The sequence below is a fragment of the Lotus japonicus genome, chromosome 2 (genome assembly GCF_012489685.1).
Source record: "Lotus japonicus ecotype B-129 chromosome 2, LjGifu_v1.2".
Lineage (NCBI taxonomy): Eukaryota > Viridiplantae > Streptophyta > Magnoliopsida > Fabales > Fabaceae > Lotus > Lotus japonicus.
Genome location: NC_080042.1, coordinates 65,282,388 through 65,295,110, shown reverse-complemented (window position 1 = coordinate 65,295,110; position 12,723 = coordinate 65,282,388). Strand labels below are relative to the sequence as shown.

General features: G+C 36.7%; 1 protein-coding gene and 1 long non-coding RNA gene across 3 annotated transcripts; both read left to right on the top strand.

Annotated features, from left to right (window-relative positions):
• Positions 1-5,439: 5,439 nt before the first annotated feature.
• On the top strand, positions 5,440-9,390 carry LOC130735560 (uncharacterized). Of its 2 annotated transcripts, none has more exons than XR_009018501.1 (4): positions 5,440-5,868; positions 6,112-6,181; positions 7,405-7,470; positions 9,202-9,390. It is a non-coding gene; the product is annotated as an uncharacterized LOC130735560 (long non-coding RNA). The 2 variants fall into 2 exon arrangements; XR_009018500.1 differs by lacking the exon at positions 9,202-9,390 and adding an exon at positions 7,924-8,607 and having other exon boundaries at positions 5,442-5,868.
• A 403-nt stretch (positions 9,391-9,793) lies between these two features.
• On the top strand, positions 9,794-11,512 carry LOC130736855 (uncharacterized). Its single transcript, XM_057588632.1, has 6 exons — positions 9,794-9,838; positions 9,914-10,126; positions 10,199-10,291; positions 10,383-10,484; positions 10,562-10,897; positions 11,441-11,512. Exons 1-6 carry the CDS (start codon positions 9,794-9,796, stop codon positions 11,510-11,512), a joined length of 861 nt encoding a protein of 286 aa, XP_057444615.1.
• The last annotated feature ends 1,211 nt before the right edge of the window (positions 11,513-12,723 follow it).

The window sequence follows — 12,723 nt, the reverse complement described above, 5'->3', positions numbered from 1 at the left end:
TCAAACAAAAGGCATACAAGTACACTAGGTTGAAAACCTGAGAAGGTGGCCTAGGTGGAATTTGAGTCTTCTCAAGGAAGAACTCATGGAAAATTAATGCTCAGACTTGGACAATTTGAGGTTGTTGAATTCTCAAGTCGTTAGATGAGGTCTCTGCATAGTCACTTCAAGCTTCAGAGGATCAAATGAAATGGGGGAAATCTTGCTGGTTAATGGGTATTCAAAATCATGATTAAGTGAAGCTAGCATTGTTCATCTAAGAGGGCATCCCTTTGAACGCTTGACCATCCTTTTTTTTATGCTGATCCTTTTGTACACTTTCTATATATCCACTACATTCCGCTCTATATGAACACATTTTCTTCATGAGCAAGTGGTGTCTGTAAATATGACTCTCTTTTAATACGATGCCATGTGTTCTTCTTGATACCATTGGTTTCATTTTGCATCTTATTGAGAGCATGCGTTAAAGGGAAGCTTGTTTTTAACTTGAAAATTCTTTTACAATTACTTTTGGCATATTGACCCACTAATCCTGGTAAATTTGGCAAACCACCTGAATATGGTCAAGATCACTACTATATCTCATGACGAGTCATCTGCACCATGCAAAAAAGCACCCTCACTCGAAGTGCATATCTTACAAGGCAAAGCAGAAAGCGGATCAAGATGTGTTCTAGCTCATCCTTGGATCCTGGGGCATCCGATGTCACAAGAATCACAATTCACACAAAAAAACACAAAAAATAAAACACAAAAAATAAAAACAAAAACTGATCATCCCAAATTCATAAAGTTTTGCATCATTACATCTCCACATCATTACATCCATTAACCCATCAACCATTTTGCACCAAAAAATCATCCTCATATTCAGAGCCTCGAGTCTCGCCTGTCTCACCTTTCCACAGGGCCCCGTGCCCTTCTAGGCTTATTTTTCAACAAGGCTCCATGCCTCTCCAGGTTTATTTTTCAGCAGGGCTTAGTGTCCCACCAGGATTATCTTCAACAGGGCTCCATGCCCTCACCAGGTTTAATTTTCAGCTGGGCTCCGTGCCCCACCAGGTTTAATTTCCAGCTGGGCCCCGTGCCCCTCCAGGTTTAATTTTCAGCAGGGCTCTATGCCCCTCCAGGTTTATTTTTCAGCAGGGCTTCGTGCCCCACCAAGATTATCTTCAGCAGGGCTCCATGCCCTCACCAGGTTTAATTTTCAGCTGGGCTCCGTGCCCCACCAGGTTTAATTTTCAGCTGGGCCCCGTGCCCCTCCAGGTTTAATTTCCAGCAAGGCTCTATGCCCCTCCAGGTTTATTTTTCAGCAGGGCTCCATGCCTTCACCAGGTTTTATTTTCAGCTGGGCTCCGTGCCCCACCGGGTTTAATTTCCAGCTGGGCCCCGTGCCCCTCCAGGTTTAATTTCCAGCAAGGCTCTATGCCCCTCCAGGTTTATTTTTCAGCATGGCTCCATGCCTTCACCAGGTTTTATTTTCAGCTGGGCTCCGTGCCCCACCGGGTTTAATTTCCAGGTGGGCCCCGTGCCCCTCCAGGTTTAATTTCCAGCAGGTCTCTAAGCCCCTCCAGGTTTATTTTTCAGCAGGGCTCTGTGCCCCTCCAGGTTTATTTTTTCAGTTGGGTTCCATGCCCTCACCAGGTTTAATTTCCAGCTGGGCCCCATGCCCCTCCAGGTTTAATTTCCAGCAGGGCTCTGTGCCCCTCCAGGTTTATTTTTCAGCAGGGCTCTGTGCCCCTCCAGGTTTATTTTTCAGTTGGGTTCCATGCCCTCACCAGGTTTAATTTCCAGCTGGGCCCCATGCCCCTCCAGGTTTAATTTCGCGCAGGGCTCTGTGCCCCTCCAGGTTTATTTTTCAGCAGGGCTTCGTGCCCCTCCAGGTTTAATTTCCAGCTGGGCTCGGGGCCCCTCCAAGTTTAATTTCCAGCAGGGCTCCGTGCCCCTCCAAGATTATGTTTCAGCAGTTTGGCCTCGTGTCCCTACAGGTTTATTTTTCAGCTGGGCCTCGTGCCCCTACAGGTTTGGCAACAGGGCCTCGTGCCCCTTCGAGGTTTAATCTTCTTTTGGACATATATTCCTTCTTTGCTATTGGATAAAATTAGAGTTCATGTCTTTACTTTTATTTTACCATAGCTATACGGAAACATTTATTTCTCATATTTTCTATGTAAAATAATAAGTAAAGAGGCTGATGTATTTACGCGTTAGAATCATCAATGTATTTTAGTAGTAATGTGATCTACTATAGGCTGATGCAATTACGCGTTAGGCTCGGAATCGAGTCAGGTTAGTGCGGAGTGCACGCTCGGTGAGCCAACGCATAATTGACTGCGAATATGAACCGGGGTCTAAGGGGCGGAGCCCCTGGCTGGGGTCCTGCTGAAACAGAAGGAAGGGATTGATTACTTCGATACCTATGCTCCAGTTGCTCGTATCACTACTATTAGATTGTTGATTGCTTTAGCGGCTATTCATAATCTAGTGATCCATCAAATGGATGTCAAAACAACATTCCTGAATGGTGATTTGGAAGAAGAAGTGTATATGAAGGAACCTGAAGGATTTGTAATGCCTGGTAATGAGCATAAGGTGTGTAAGCTAGTTAAGTCGTTGTATGGGCTAAAACAAGCTCCGAAGCAATGGCATCAAAAATTTGATGAGGTTGTTTTGTCTAGTGGTTTTATTCTAAACCAAGCTGACAAATGTGTATATAGCAAATTTGATACATCCGGTAAAGGAGTTATTATTTGTCTATATGTGGATGACATGTTGATCTTTGGCACGGACCAAAATCAAGTTGATAAAACAAAGAATTTCTTGTCATCCAAGTTCTCCATGAAGGATATGGGAGAAGCGGACGTTATTCTTGGTATTAAGATTAAACGGGAGAATAAGGGGATTGTAATTACGCAATCTCATTACATTGAGAAAATACTCAAGAAGTTTAATCATGAAAGTTGTTCTCCGGTTAGTACTCCTATGGATCCGAGTGAAAAACTTATGCCAAATACAGGTAAATCTGTAGATCAGCTCGAATATTCAAGAACTATAGGCTCTTTGATGTATGCTATGATTAGCACTAGACCGGATATTGCTTTTGCGGTTGGAAAGTTGAGCAGATTTACTAGTAATCCTAGTAGACATCATTGGCATGCGATAACTAGGGTATTCAAGTACTTGAAGGGTACTATGAATTATGGATTGTCATATGTGGGATTTCCTTCGATATTAGAGGGTTATTCGGATGCTAGTTGGATAAATAATGTTGAAGACTCATCCTCTACAAGTGGTTGGGTGTTCTTGCTTGGGGGAGGTGCCATCTCGTGGGCTTCCAAGAAGCAAACATGTATAACTAGTTCTACAATGTAATCAGAGTTTGTAGCATTAGCTGCTGCTGGTAAAGAAGCGGAATGGCTAAGAAACTTGGTATATGAGATTCCATTATGGCCTAAACCGATATCACCAATTTCTATCCGTTGTGATAGTGCTGCCACATTGGCCAAGGCTTATAGTCAAATGTACAATGGAAAGTCTAGACACTTGGGTGTTAGACATAGTATGATTAGGGAATTAATCTTGAATGGGGTGATATCCATTGAGTTTGTTCGGTCGCAACAAAACTTAGCTGACCACTTGACGAAGGGATTAGCTAGAGACTTAGTGAAGAAGTCGGTAATTGGAATGGGATTAAAGTCCATTTAAATCTACTAGCTATGTTATACCCAATTCCCTTCTAATACAACGTTAGAAGCTGAATTCAATGTGGAGAGATCATAGTTAGAGATTGGAGCACTTGTGTTTATCTTCCCAAGGTATGTGCTCAGACCTGCAAGTGATGGCTAGGTTGAAGTATATCTTCTTAATGGTTCTTTTGGAAAATTGTAAATGCAGGTGCAAGATTAAAAGGATCACCTATGTAAGCATGAAGTTTTGCCGCTTCAAGAAGCTTGGACTTGGCTTCCTATATGCTTATTAATGGATAAGGACACATGGCTTGTAAAGTGTCAAGTATGAATAGTAGAGTGTTGTAGAAACATATGTGTACAATATCTTTAGATATTCAAATGGGTTGACGGGTTCAATCTTTAAAGACACCCCGATTCTCGAGTATTTGGAATGTGTATTTGTACTAAAGTAGAAATTCAATCGCAAGATATTTTCATTTATGCATTTGTTTGATCGTTATATCTGTGTGTTATAAATTTGTATATATTTTCTTATACAAATTGAGTAGATCAAGGATTACACTAAGTGTGTGTTTGGTTTCAAATCTGGAGAGGCCAAACGTGGATCCAGAAATCCAAAAGCAACTATTTCTTGCTTCTGTAAACGTGGATCGGGGCCAAACGTGGATCCTGAATGAGTTTTCCAAACACACACTAAAATGGGGGGGATTTGTTGGTGATTTTAGAATCATCAATGTATTTTAGTAGTAATGTGATCTACTATAGGCTGATGCAATTACGCGTTAGGCTCGGAATCGAGTCAGGTTAGTGCGGAGTGCACGCTCGGTGAGCCAACGCATAATTGACTGCGAATATGAACCGGGGTCCAAGGGGCGGAGCCCCTGGCTGGGGTCCCGCTGAACGTTTGTGACCCTAGTTTGAAATTGTTTGAAAAGTTGTGACTTATTTTCGAACTGTTGTGATCATTCGTGAAAACACAACCTCTATATAAGGTTACTTGCAGCTTAAGGAATTCTACACAGAAAACCAGAAACAGAATATCTCTACTTTCTTTATCTGTTCTCTTGTGCCAAGAAACAGATTGATTGTCAAGTATTATCCCAACAAAGATTTCGTCAACCCAGGCAATTATAGGGTCGAAATAATTTGTTCGGAAAGTGGACGCTCACGATTCTTGACTTTATCTAGGATTATCACAACCAGATTTCTAACAAGGGGCAACTGTGAACACCTAATTTTATCCTACCCTTTTTATCTTTTTCTAATTATAATTTTGTTCAAATTTCTCTCATTTCAATTTTATAAAAAAAAAAAGAAAAAAAGTTTTTAGGTGCATGCGCATCACTTGTCTTGCATGCTATGTCCTAGCCTTGAGGCCTAAAGATATGCTGGTGAAGTTGAAGATTTGCTGTTGAAAATTTGGATCTCATCAAATGCTTTCCAAACTACTTGCAACCACTAGTAAGCATATCCTGGAAACATTTGAAGAAAAGAATAGAATGAAAAATACGTGGGAATGGAGGAGCAGCAAAATTTCAAGTTGGCATAGAATCCAAGGAGTCCAATCCCATTGTTCAAAAGGTCCAAGTTTGCTGCTTCAAGCAGCTCCATTGTCAAAGCTTTGCAGCATACCAGATCAAGAAACCAAAGTCAAGGAAATCAAGCTAAGAATTAAATGCACCGTTTGCTATTTTGGCAATTTTCTGAACTCCTCCTTCTATATAAGCAGTAGTCACTACAAAAAAACGGGATAATTACGTCGGTTCACCCAAACCGACGTTTTATGTAAAATTTACGTCGGTCGGTCTGCCCGCCACAATATACTAACATAATATGTCGGTTTTTTGGACATTTCGTCGGTTTAAACCGACGTAATATAATTTTATTTTATTTGTATTTACATTTTCTACCTCGTCTCTCTTCTCATCTGGGTCAGAGCTAGCTTGAAAAATTCGATGTCTCTCTTCTCTGTTAGCTAGTTTCTCTTCTCCACCACTGCCTTCGATGGATCTCACCACCGCACTCGTATAGATCTCACCACCGCATTCGATGTCTCTCTTCTCGTCTGGCTCGATCTAGATCTCTCTTCTTCCAGAAATCCTTCTCTTTCCAGAATCTCGATCTCGACCTCTCTTCGATTTCTCTTCTTGATCGTGTCCTCATCTTGATCTCTCAGGTTTTGTTCTCGATTTCTCACTTTTTGTTCTCGTTTTGATCTAGTTTTTTTTCCGTTTTTGATCTGGTTTCGTTCAAAATCTGTTGTTGTTTCTGTTTTCTGTGAAATCTAAGATTGAACTAGTGAGATTTTGTGAACTGGAATTTGAAATTTGTTTTCCTTCACTATGATTTGTTAAACTGTGTTGAGAATTGTGATTGTGAAGCTAACTGTTCTGGTCTTACTTCGGTTTTCTCTATCTAGGGCTATTGACAATTTCTGGTGGAGATGGCTTTCTAGACTTATCTCCATTTACTTGTTATCTCTCATTCAGGTATTTCTCCTAGCTTTTTTTGTAGCATTCTAGAATTGCATGTTGAAATATGAGAAGAACAATTTAGTTTTTGGCTCTAAGGTTTTCGATTGCTATTACAAGGTTTTCGATTTGCTATTACAAGGTTTTCAATTTATTATTTGTTATTAATTATCATAGTGCAATGTGGAATGCTTGAATCTATTTACCTACTAGTACTCACCTTTGTGAGTGTGTGTTTGTGTTGTGATTTTGCCTCTGTTTCGGAGGTTATTTTTCCCTCATCATTGGAAGATAGTACCTTAATCAACTGAGAAGTGCGTGTGTGTATGTATCAATTTTGAATTGCACTAAAATAGGTAATTGAAACTACTCCAATTTAAAAGGACATGGCAGACAAGTTTTGAGAGTTGTCTCCATAATCAAAGTTAAATATAATAGTTATGTAATGATAATAAAAGAAACTCACAGTATCATTTTTTGGTTCTTTGTCTGGACATGTAAAATGTCCACAGCTTGATCCTTGTTATCTTTGATTATCAGTTGCCAATTTGAACCCGTTAAGCATATGGAGCCAAAGAGATTTTTTTAAATTTACTTTCTTTTAAGCATATGGAGCTGAGTATTGGAATTTAAAAAACAAAAAGGGGATAATGGATATCTTCTCATAAAACTGCATTGGACTTAAATTCTATACCACTCTTTCATTTAGAAACCATGCTATTTAGATGTCTCTCCTTCTTAGTGTCGATTAAGAACTAATTAATTGGAGAAGTAAAATCTGAATTCTCATTGATTGAATATGTTTGTGATCCACTTATTACCTATGCTATGCAAACTACATTCGGTTTTCTTCTTTTTCTTCTTATTAATGTTGTGTCGATTTTGTTCTGACGCTGTTTTGCACATAAGAACCACTAAGTCAAGCATAAGTTGATTAAGATATAATAGTTCCTTTTTCTTGTCCTTTGTTGTTACCTTGAATTATTCTTTTGTCACCATATGATGGGTGTATACCATACTTGGTTGCTTGATTAACATATCACATATTTTTAAAATATGATGTTGTATACCATACTTAGATTAACTAGAAAGTTGGTTCACTATTTATTTGCTTTAAGTAAAATTCCTGAGGATTGGTTATGTTTTATGTTTTAATGAATGATTAGTGAAGTAGTTTCTGTTTCCTGTGTTTTATTCTTCTTTTCTTAAAGAAGTTAATGATTGTTTGGTGGTTGCAACAGTTGATTCTGATTTCTCTTGTTGGGATTCTCTTCTCTCCTAAACTTTGCTGGGTGAAACTGAAACAGGTACTAAACTTTTATGTTTTCATGTATGCTTGTTTTGAAGTTGATATTTCTGTGGAAAAAGCTGCATTGGAATAGATAAATTCTTTTGAAATCTTTGTGAGATGAGATGTGTAATTTATGGGTGAGAGGTGCTGAGGTTTGAATGTTTATTTTTTAACTTCAGCAGAGTAAGTTTATAAAAAAGAATAACTTCAAAGAGATAGAACCTTGTAGAGTTAAAAACTAAATCATTTATAGCTACCCATATTGACCAAAATGTTGCATTCTCCAACACATAAAAGTCGAAATGATAATCTAAACATGAAATAAACTCATAGCTATAATTTTAGCTGAAAATCTCATGACACTATTCTAATGGATCCTAGTTATCCTTTAATGCTAGTTATCTTATAGGTTTTTTTAATGCTATAGTAACTAATATTATGCTGTAATTATTTTTACATTGATTTGTAGTCATGCCAATTGATAAGTCATGGATTAGCAAACCGCGAAATACGGTTGAATATGCTGATGGGTTAGCTAAATTTTTGGACTTCGCGTTCATGCATAAGTCCATTGAGGGTCGTGGGGGCTGTAAAATTGTGTGTCCATGTTCAAATTGTGGTTGCAAGAAGTGGCAAACAAGGGATGTAGTTCAAGAGCACTTAACTTGTCGGCCTTTCCCTCAAAATTACAAATTTTGGAATTGGCATGGCGAAGGATCAAACATAGTTGAATCTGGGGCTTCTGAACAAAGACATGTCAATGAAGATATTTTGCAGCCTCAAGATCCAATAGAAAACATGATAAATGATGCATTTGGGCAGAATGTCAATGAGCTCGGTGAAACTTCTGACCATTCTGATGATGAATTGGGTGATGAGACGTGTGATGGAGATAATGCAGATTTTTATGAGTTGTTGAAGGACAATAATCAACAATTGTATGAAGGGTGCAGAAAGTATTCGAAATTGTCATTTCTGATTAAATTGTATCATATAAAGTGCTTGTGCAAAATGAGTGACAAGGCCATGACCATGATATTGGAATTGTTAAAAGATGCGTTTGAAGATGCAAAGCTTCCTTCTTCATTTTATGAGGCCAAGAAAATCATCAACAAGCTTGGTCTCAATTATACCAAGATACACGCATGCCCATTGGACTGTATGTTATATTGGGGAGAAGGTAATGAAGACTTGGAAAAATGCAAATTTAGAGTCACTCTATTCAAATGTAAGTGGGATGACACCACCAGAGATAGGGGATTTAGAAAGGATGCATGGGGCTTTACTTCTGTCAATTTTTCACACTCAATACATACGGGTGACCGTGAAGCACATGAACCGTACATTGAAGCTTCACAAGCTCAAATGGTCTATTATGTGAATGATGAGGTTAATAAAGACTGGAATGTTGTTGTCCACATGAAGCCAAGAGACTTGTATGATATGGGAGAACAAGTTAAAAAAGATTGTGGGAACGAGCCATACCCAGAGCAAGACCTTGATCAATTTTTTGAAGACAATGATGATCTGCATCTTCTTGGGGAGGATGTAGATGATGATTTACTAAGTGAGGGGGATGCTAATGAGATATTAGAAGATCAAGATATGTCAGAATAGTGTCAATCGAATTAACTAGTTTTCTGTGTTATTCTTGGTCGATTAAATCAGTATGTTTTCTTGTTTCTGTTTGACATTTGCAAAATTCCTTTTTTTCATTTTTAATTGCTTATTTGTTTTATGTATGCAGATATGGCAAAGAAAAAGCGGTTCAGGAATCCACTTAAATCAATTAGTGAGAGCTCCTCACATGCTCCCGAACCTTCTGTACCAGAACCTACAATACCAGATCCATCAATACCAGAACCTACAGAAGCAGAGACTCAACCTTCTGAAGTTGATCAAGATTCCACCCACAAATGGCCTGTAAAGGCTATAGGTATATACATATGATTCAATATTACTTCTATTTTTTAGTTTTTATTTTGGATAAAGATTCACTTTTGGTGACCAGCAGCCACTAATCTAGCATCACTTCTGTTTTTTTGTTTTTATTTTGGATAAAGATTCACTTTTGTGTTGCTTCTTTGATTACTATAATGTGAACATGTTAGAAATGTAATTAATATTTATTTTGTGCAGATGAAGAACACAATATAATTAAGACACTTAAGTTGAGGGCTAAGGAAATTCATGATGTGCCTGACGGACTGGGTATCATTGTAGATTTTGATGAGCACTATAGACCTGTTGGAAATGTAGCTGGCTTGCTTGCTAGCGTTTGTGGAATTGTAGCAACTAATAGCACTCTCTTTCCTATATGTTATGAAAAGTGGCCAGACATGCCTGAAAATTACTTTAAAGAACAATGGAGATCACTCTTCAATGTAAGATTTATCCCTCAATTACTTCACTTTTGTTTTTTAGAAGAATAATCATTTAACACCTTTTGTTATTTGTAGCTTCGATTCTATTTCAAAGTCCATGAGGATTATGCCAAGAGATATTTGATGCAATCCATTAACAGAAAATGGAGAGAGCATAGGATTAAGCTTTGGGATGAATTTAATGATCCGGCTTTAAGCAAAACTGAAATTATCAACAACGTTCCAGAAGGTGTTAGTTTGGACCATTGGGCATTATTTGTTGAATATCGCTTCAAACCTGAGACACAGGTAAATGTACTTCAATTTTTTATGAGTAACTTATTATTAAGCCATTGAGACTTACCATAATTTCACTTGTAGGAACAATGTAAAAGGAACAAGGAAAATAAGGCAAAGCAATTGATTCCACATACTTGTGGTGCCAAGAGTGTAGCAAGGAGAAGGCACGAATTGGTAGTGTAGTATTCTTCTTAAGTGTGTCAATCTTTTACACAAATTATAACCTTACTTAGTTATTAAATATATTTTATTTTGAAATTTTTAGCAATTGGAGACCGGTAAAAGTGTTGGTCGGGGCCCAATGTGGAATTTGATTCACAAGAGAAAAGATGGGAGATATGTGAATGACAAAGCAAAGGAGATAGGGGTAAACTAATAATATTTCATTCTTTTATTCTATTTTTAGGATGTTGAAGAATGAATCTTTGTTGGTCTTATGTGTAGGAAAAAATTGATAATGATTTGAGCCAAAATGTAGAAGCTTATGCTGAGATTTCTCCCAATGATCCTGTTGGTAAGTATCATGGACCAGAGCATTCCGGTCGTGTTCGAGGACTAGGCTTAGGAGCGGTTCCTACTGTTGCATTTAAGCATACAACCACACGACTTAGTGGTATGAACTTCGGTTCCTCCGGTGCTGGTTCTTCACCCACATATTTAGAGAAAAAGGTGGAAAATCTTCAGTCTCAAATGCAAGCACTAATGGCTTTTGTTTGTTCAAATCAAGGAGGAAATGTCCCCCAAGAATTATCTGCCTTCTTTACAAATTCAACACAACAGGTATCCATGGAAAATCTGTTTTATCTGTTTTATCTGTTTTATTATGTTGGCACTTTTTTCACAAGCAATTTACTCTGTTTTTTAGATTTTTCTCTTATAACTGTTAGTGAGAGAACTTTCTTATAACTGTCAGTTTTCCAAACATACAGTAGCTTGGCAATTTACTATGTGTTGCCTTGAGATATTGACATCAGGGGGTGGTAATGGAGCTTCCTTGCTGGCCTGACTGTGGTTTTTCTGTTTGTGTTACTGATGTGATGTTAGTTATGTTCCCTTTGTGTGCTTCTTCATTTCTATATGTCCTTTTTATTTTTCCTTCCCCTGTACTCGCTAGTGTTGCTGTTTTATCTTTTCCTTTTTTCTTTCTTTGTACTTGATAGTGCTGTTGTATTTGCTTTGTCTCTTGTTTTTTTTAGTTTGCTTTTCTCTTGGTTCACGTGGGGAACCTTGTCCCCATATTCTTTCATCAAATATATTTACTTCATCTTTCAAAAAAACAAACATTCAATAAATCATAATGTTTGTTTTCTTCATTTCTTGTAGGCACCAGATGGAGATGGAGGTAGTGGGTTGCCAAATGGAAGCAACCCAAATTCCAATTTAGAGGATGCTTAGAGCACATCTAGTCTATGATAATTTTATTATTGTGATAGCTTCCTAGTTTTATTATTGTAATGAACATAGAGCTAGACTAGACCCCAAATGCTCCTTGTTATTTAGAGTTTCATCGGAGTTTTATAATGTGTTTATTATTGTAATGATCTTAGAGCTAGACTAGATTTATAATGTGTTTAAATTTCATTTGAACTTTGTGAGTTTTATAATGACTAACCGATTTATCTCTTTGTTCTTAAATGATTGCAGGAGCAGTTGGATCAGACATAAAGTACAACATTTTTGCAAATTAAAATTTAATCAAAGTAATTGTTTCACACAACTCCAAGTTTCGGGTAAATGTTTTTTCAACTAAATAAACTATTGAAGTTAGCATGAAACTTCTTAATAGTTGCAAAGTAAAATTATCTTACATGTCAATTTAAACATTTTTTACTTTAAAAATAATAAAAGGAAATGAAAGATGATTCAGCTGTACAAGTGAGCACCTACTCACGTTAATGGAAGTTTCTTGTAGGATATAAAATAACCATCTAGACAAAATTAGTGACAAATTGAGTTAGACAAAGACTAGACTCCAAAATACTTCTAATTGACCTAGTTCATCAAACTCTTTTTCCCATTTCTATATGACTAGTTTAGTTTACAATCATTCTCAATGAGATATTTTCTTTATGATTCTCAATGGACACCAAATCAAGTTTTCTATATGAAATACCCATGATAATGATTCTCAATGAGATATTTTCTTTATGATTCTCAATGGACACCAAATCAAGTTTTTTATATGAAATACCCATGATAATGATTTTTTTTTATCAGGATGTTTATGAGATAAGAAAAGAAAAAAGTCAATATTTAAACCATTTTTCAGCTATATCCAAAGAGATATAAGAGGAAGAAATAGAAAATATGAAATATTAAGTAAAGAAGAATGATATAAGATAGAACAATAGCTTTTAATGCATATATATATAATTTTTCCGTATGCGTAATTTGTTATTATCAATATTATTATTAAATTTTCCATATGGATTAACATTCCATATTATATTTCAAAATAAAATCCATATTATTAAAATTTAATATGGATTAATTTTCCATATGCACATATATGGATAATTTATTAAATATATATTATTAATAATTAATTAATTTTTTTGAAATAAGTTTTTTAATAATTAATTAATAAAAAAGAAAAATTTAATGTC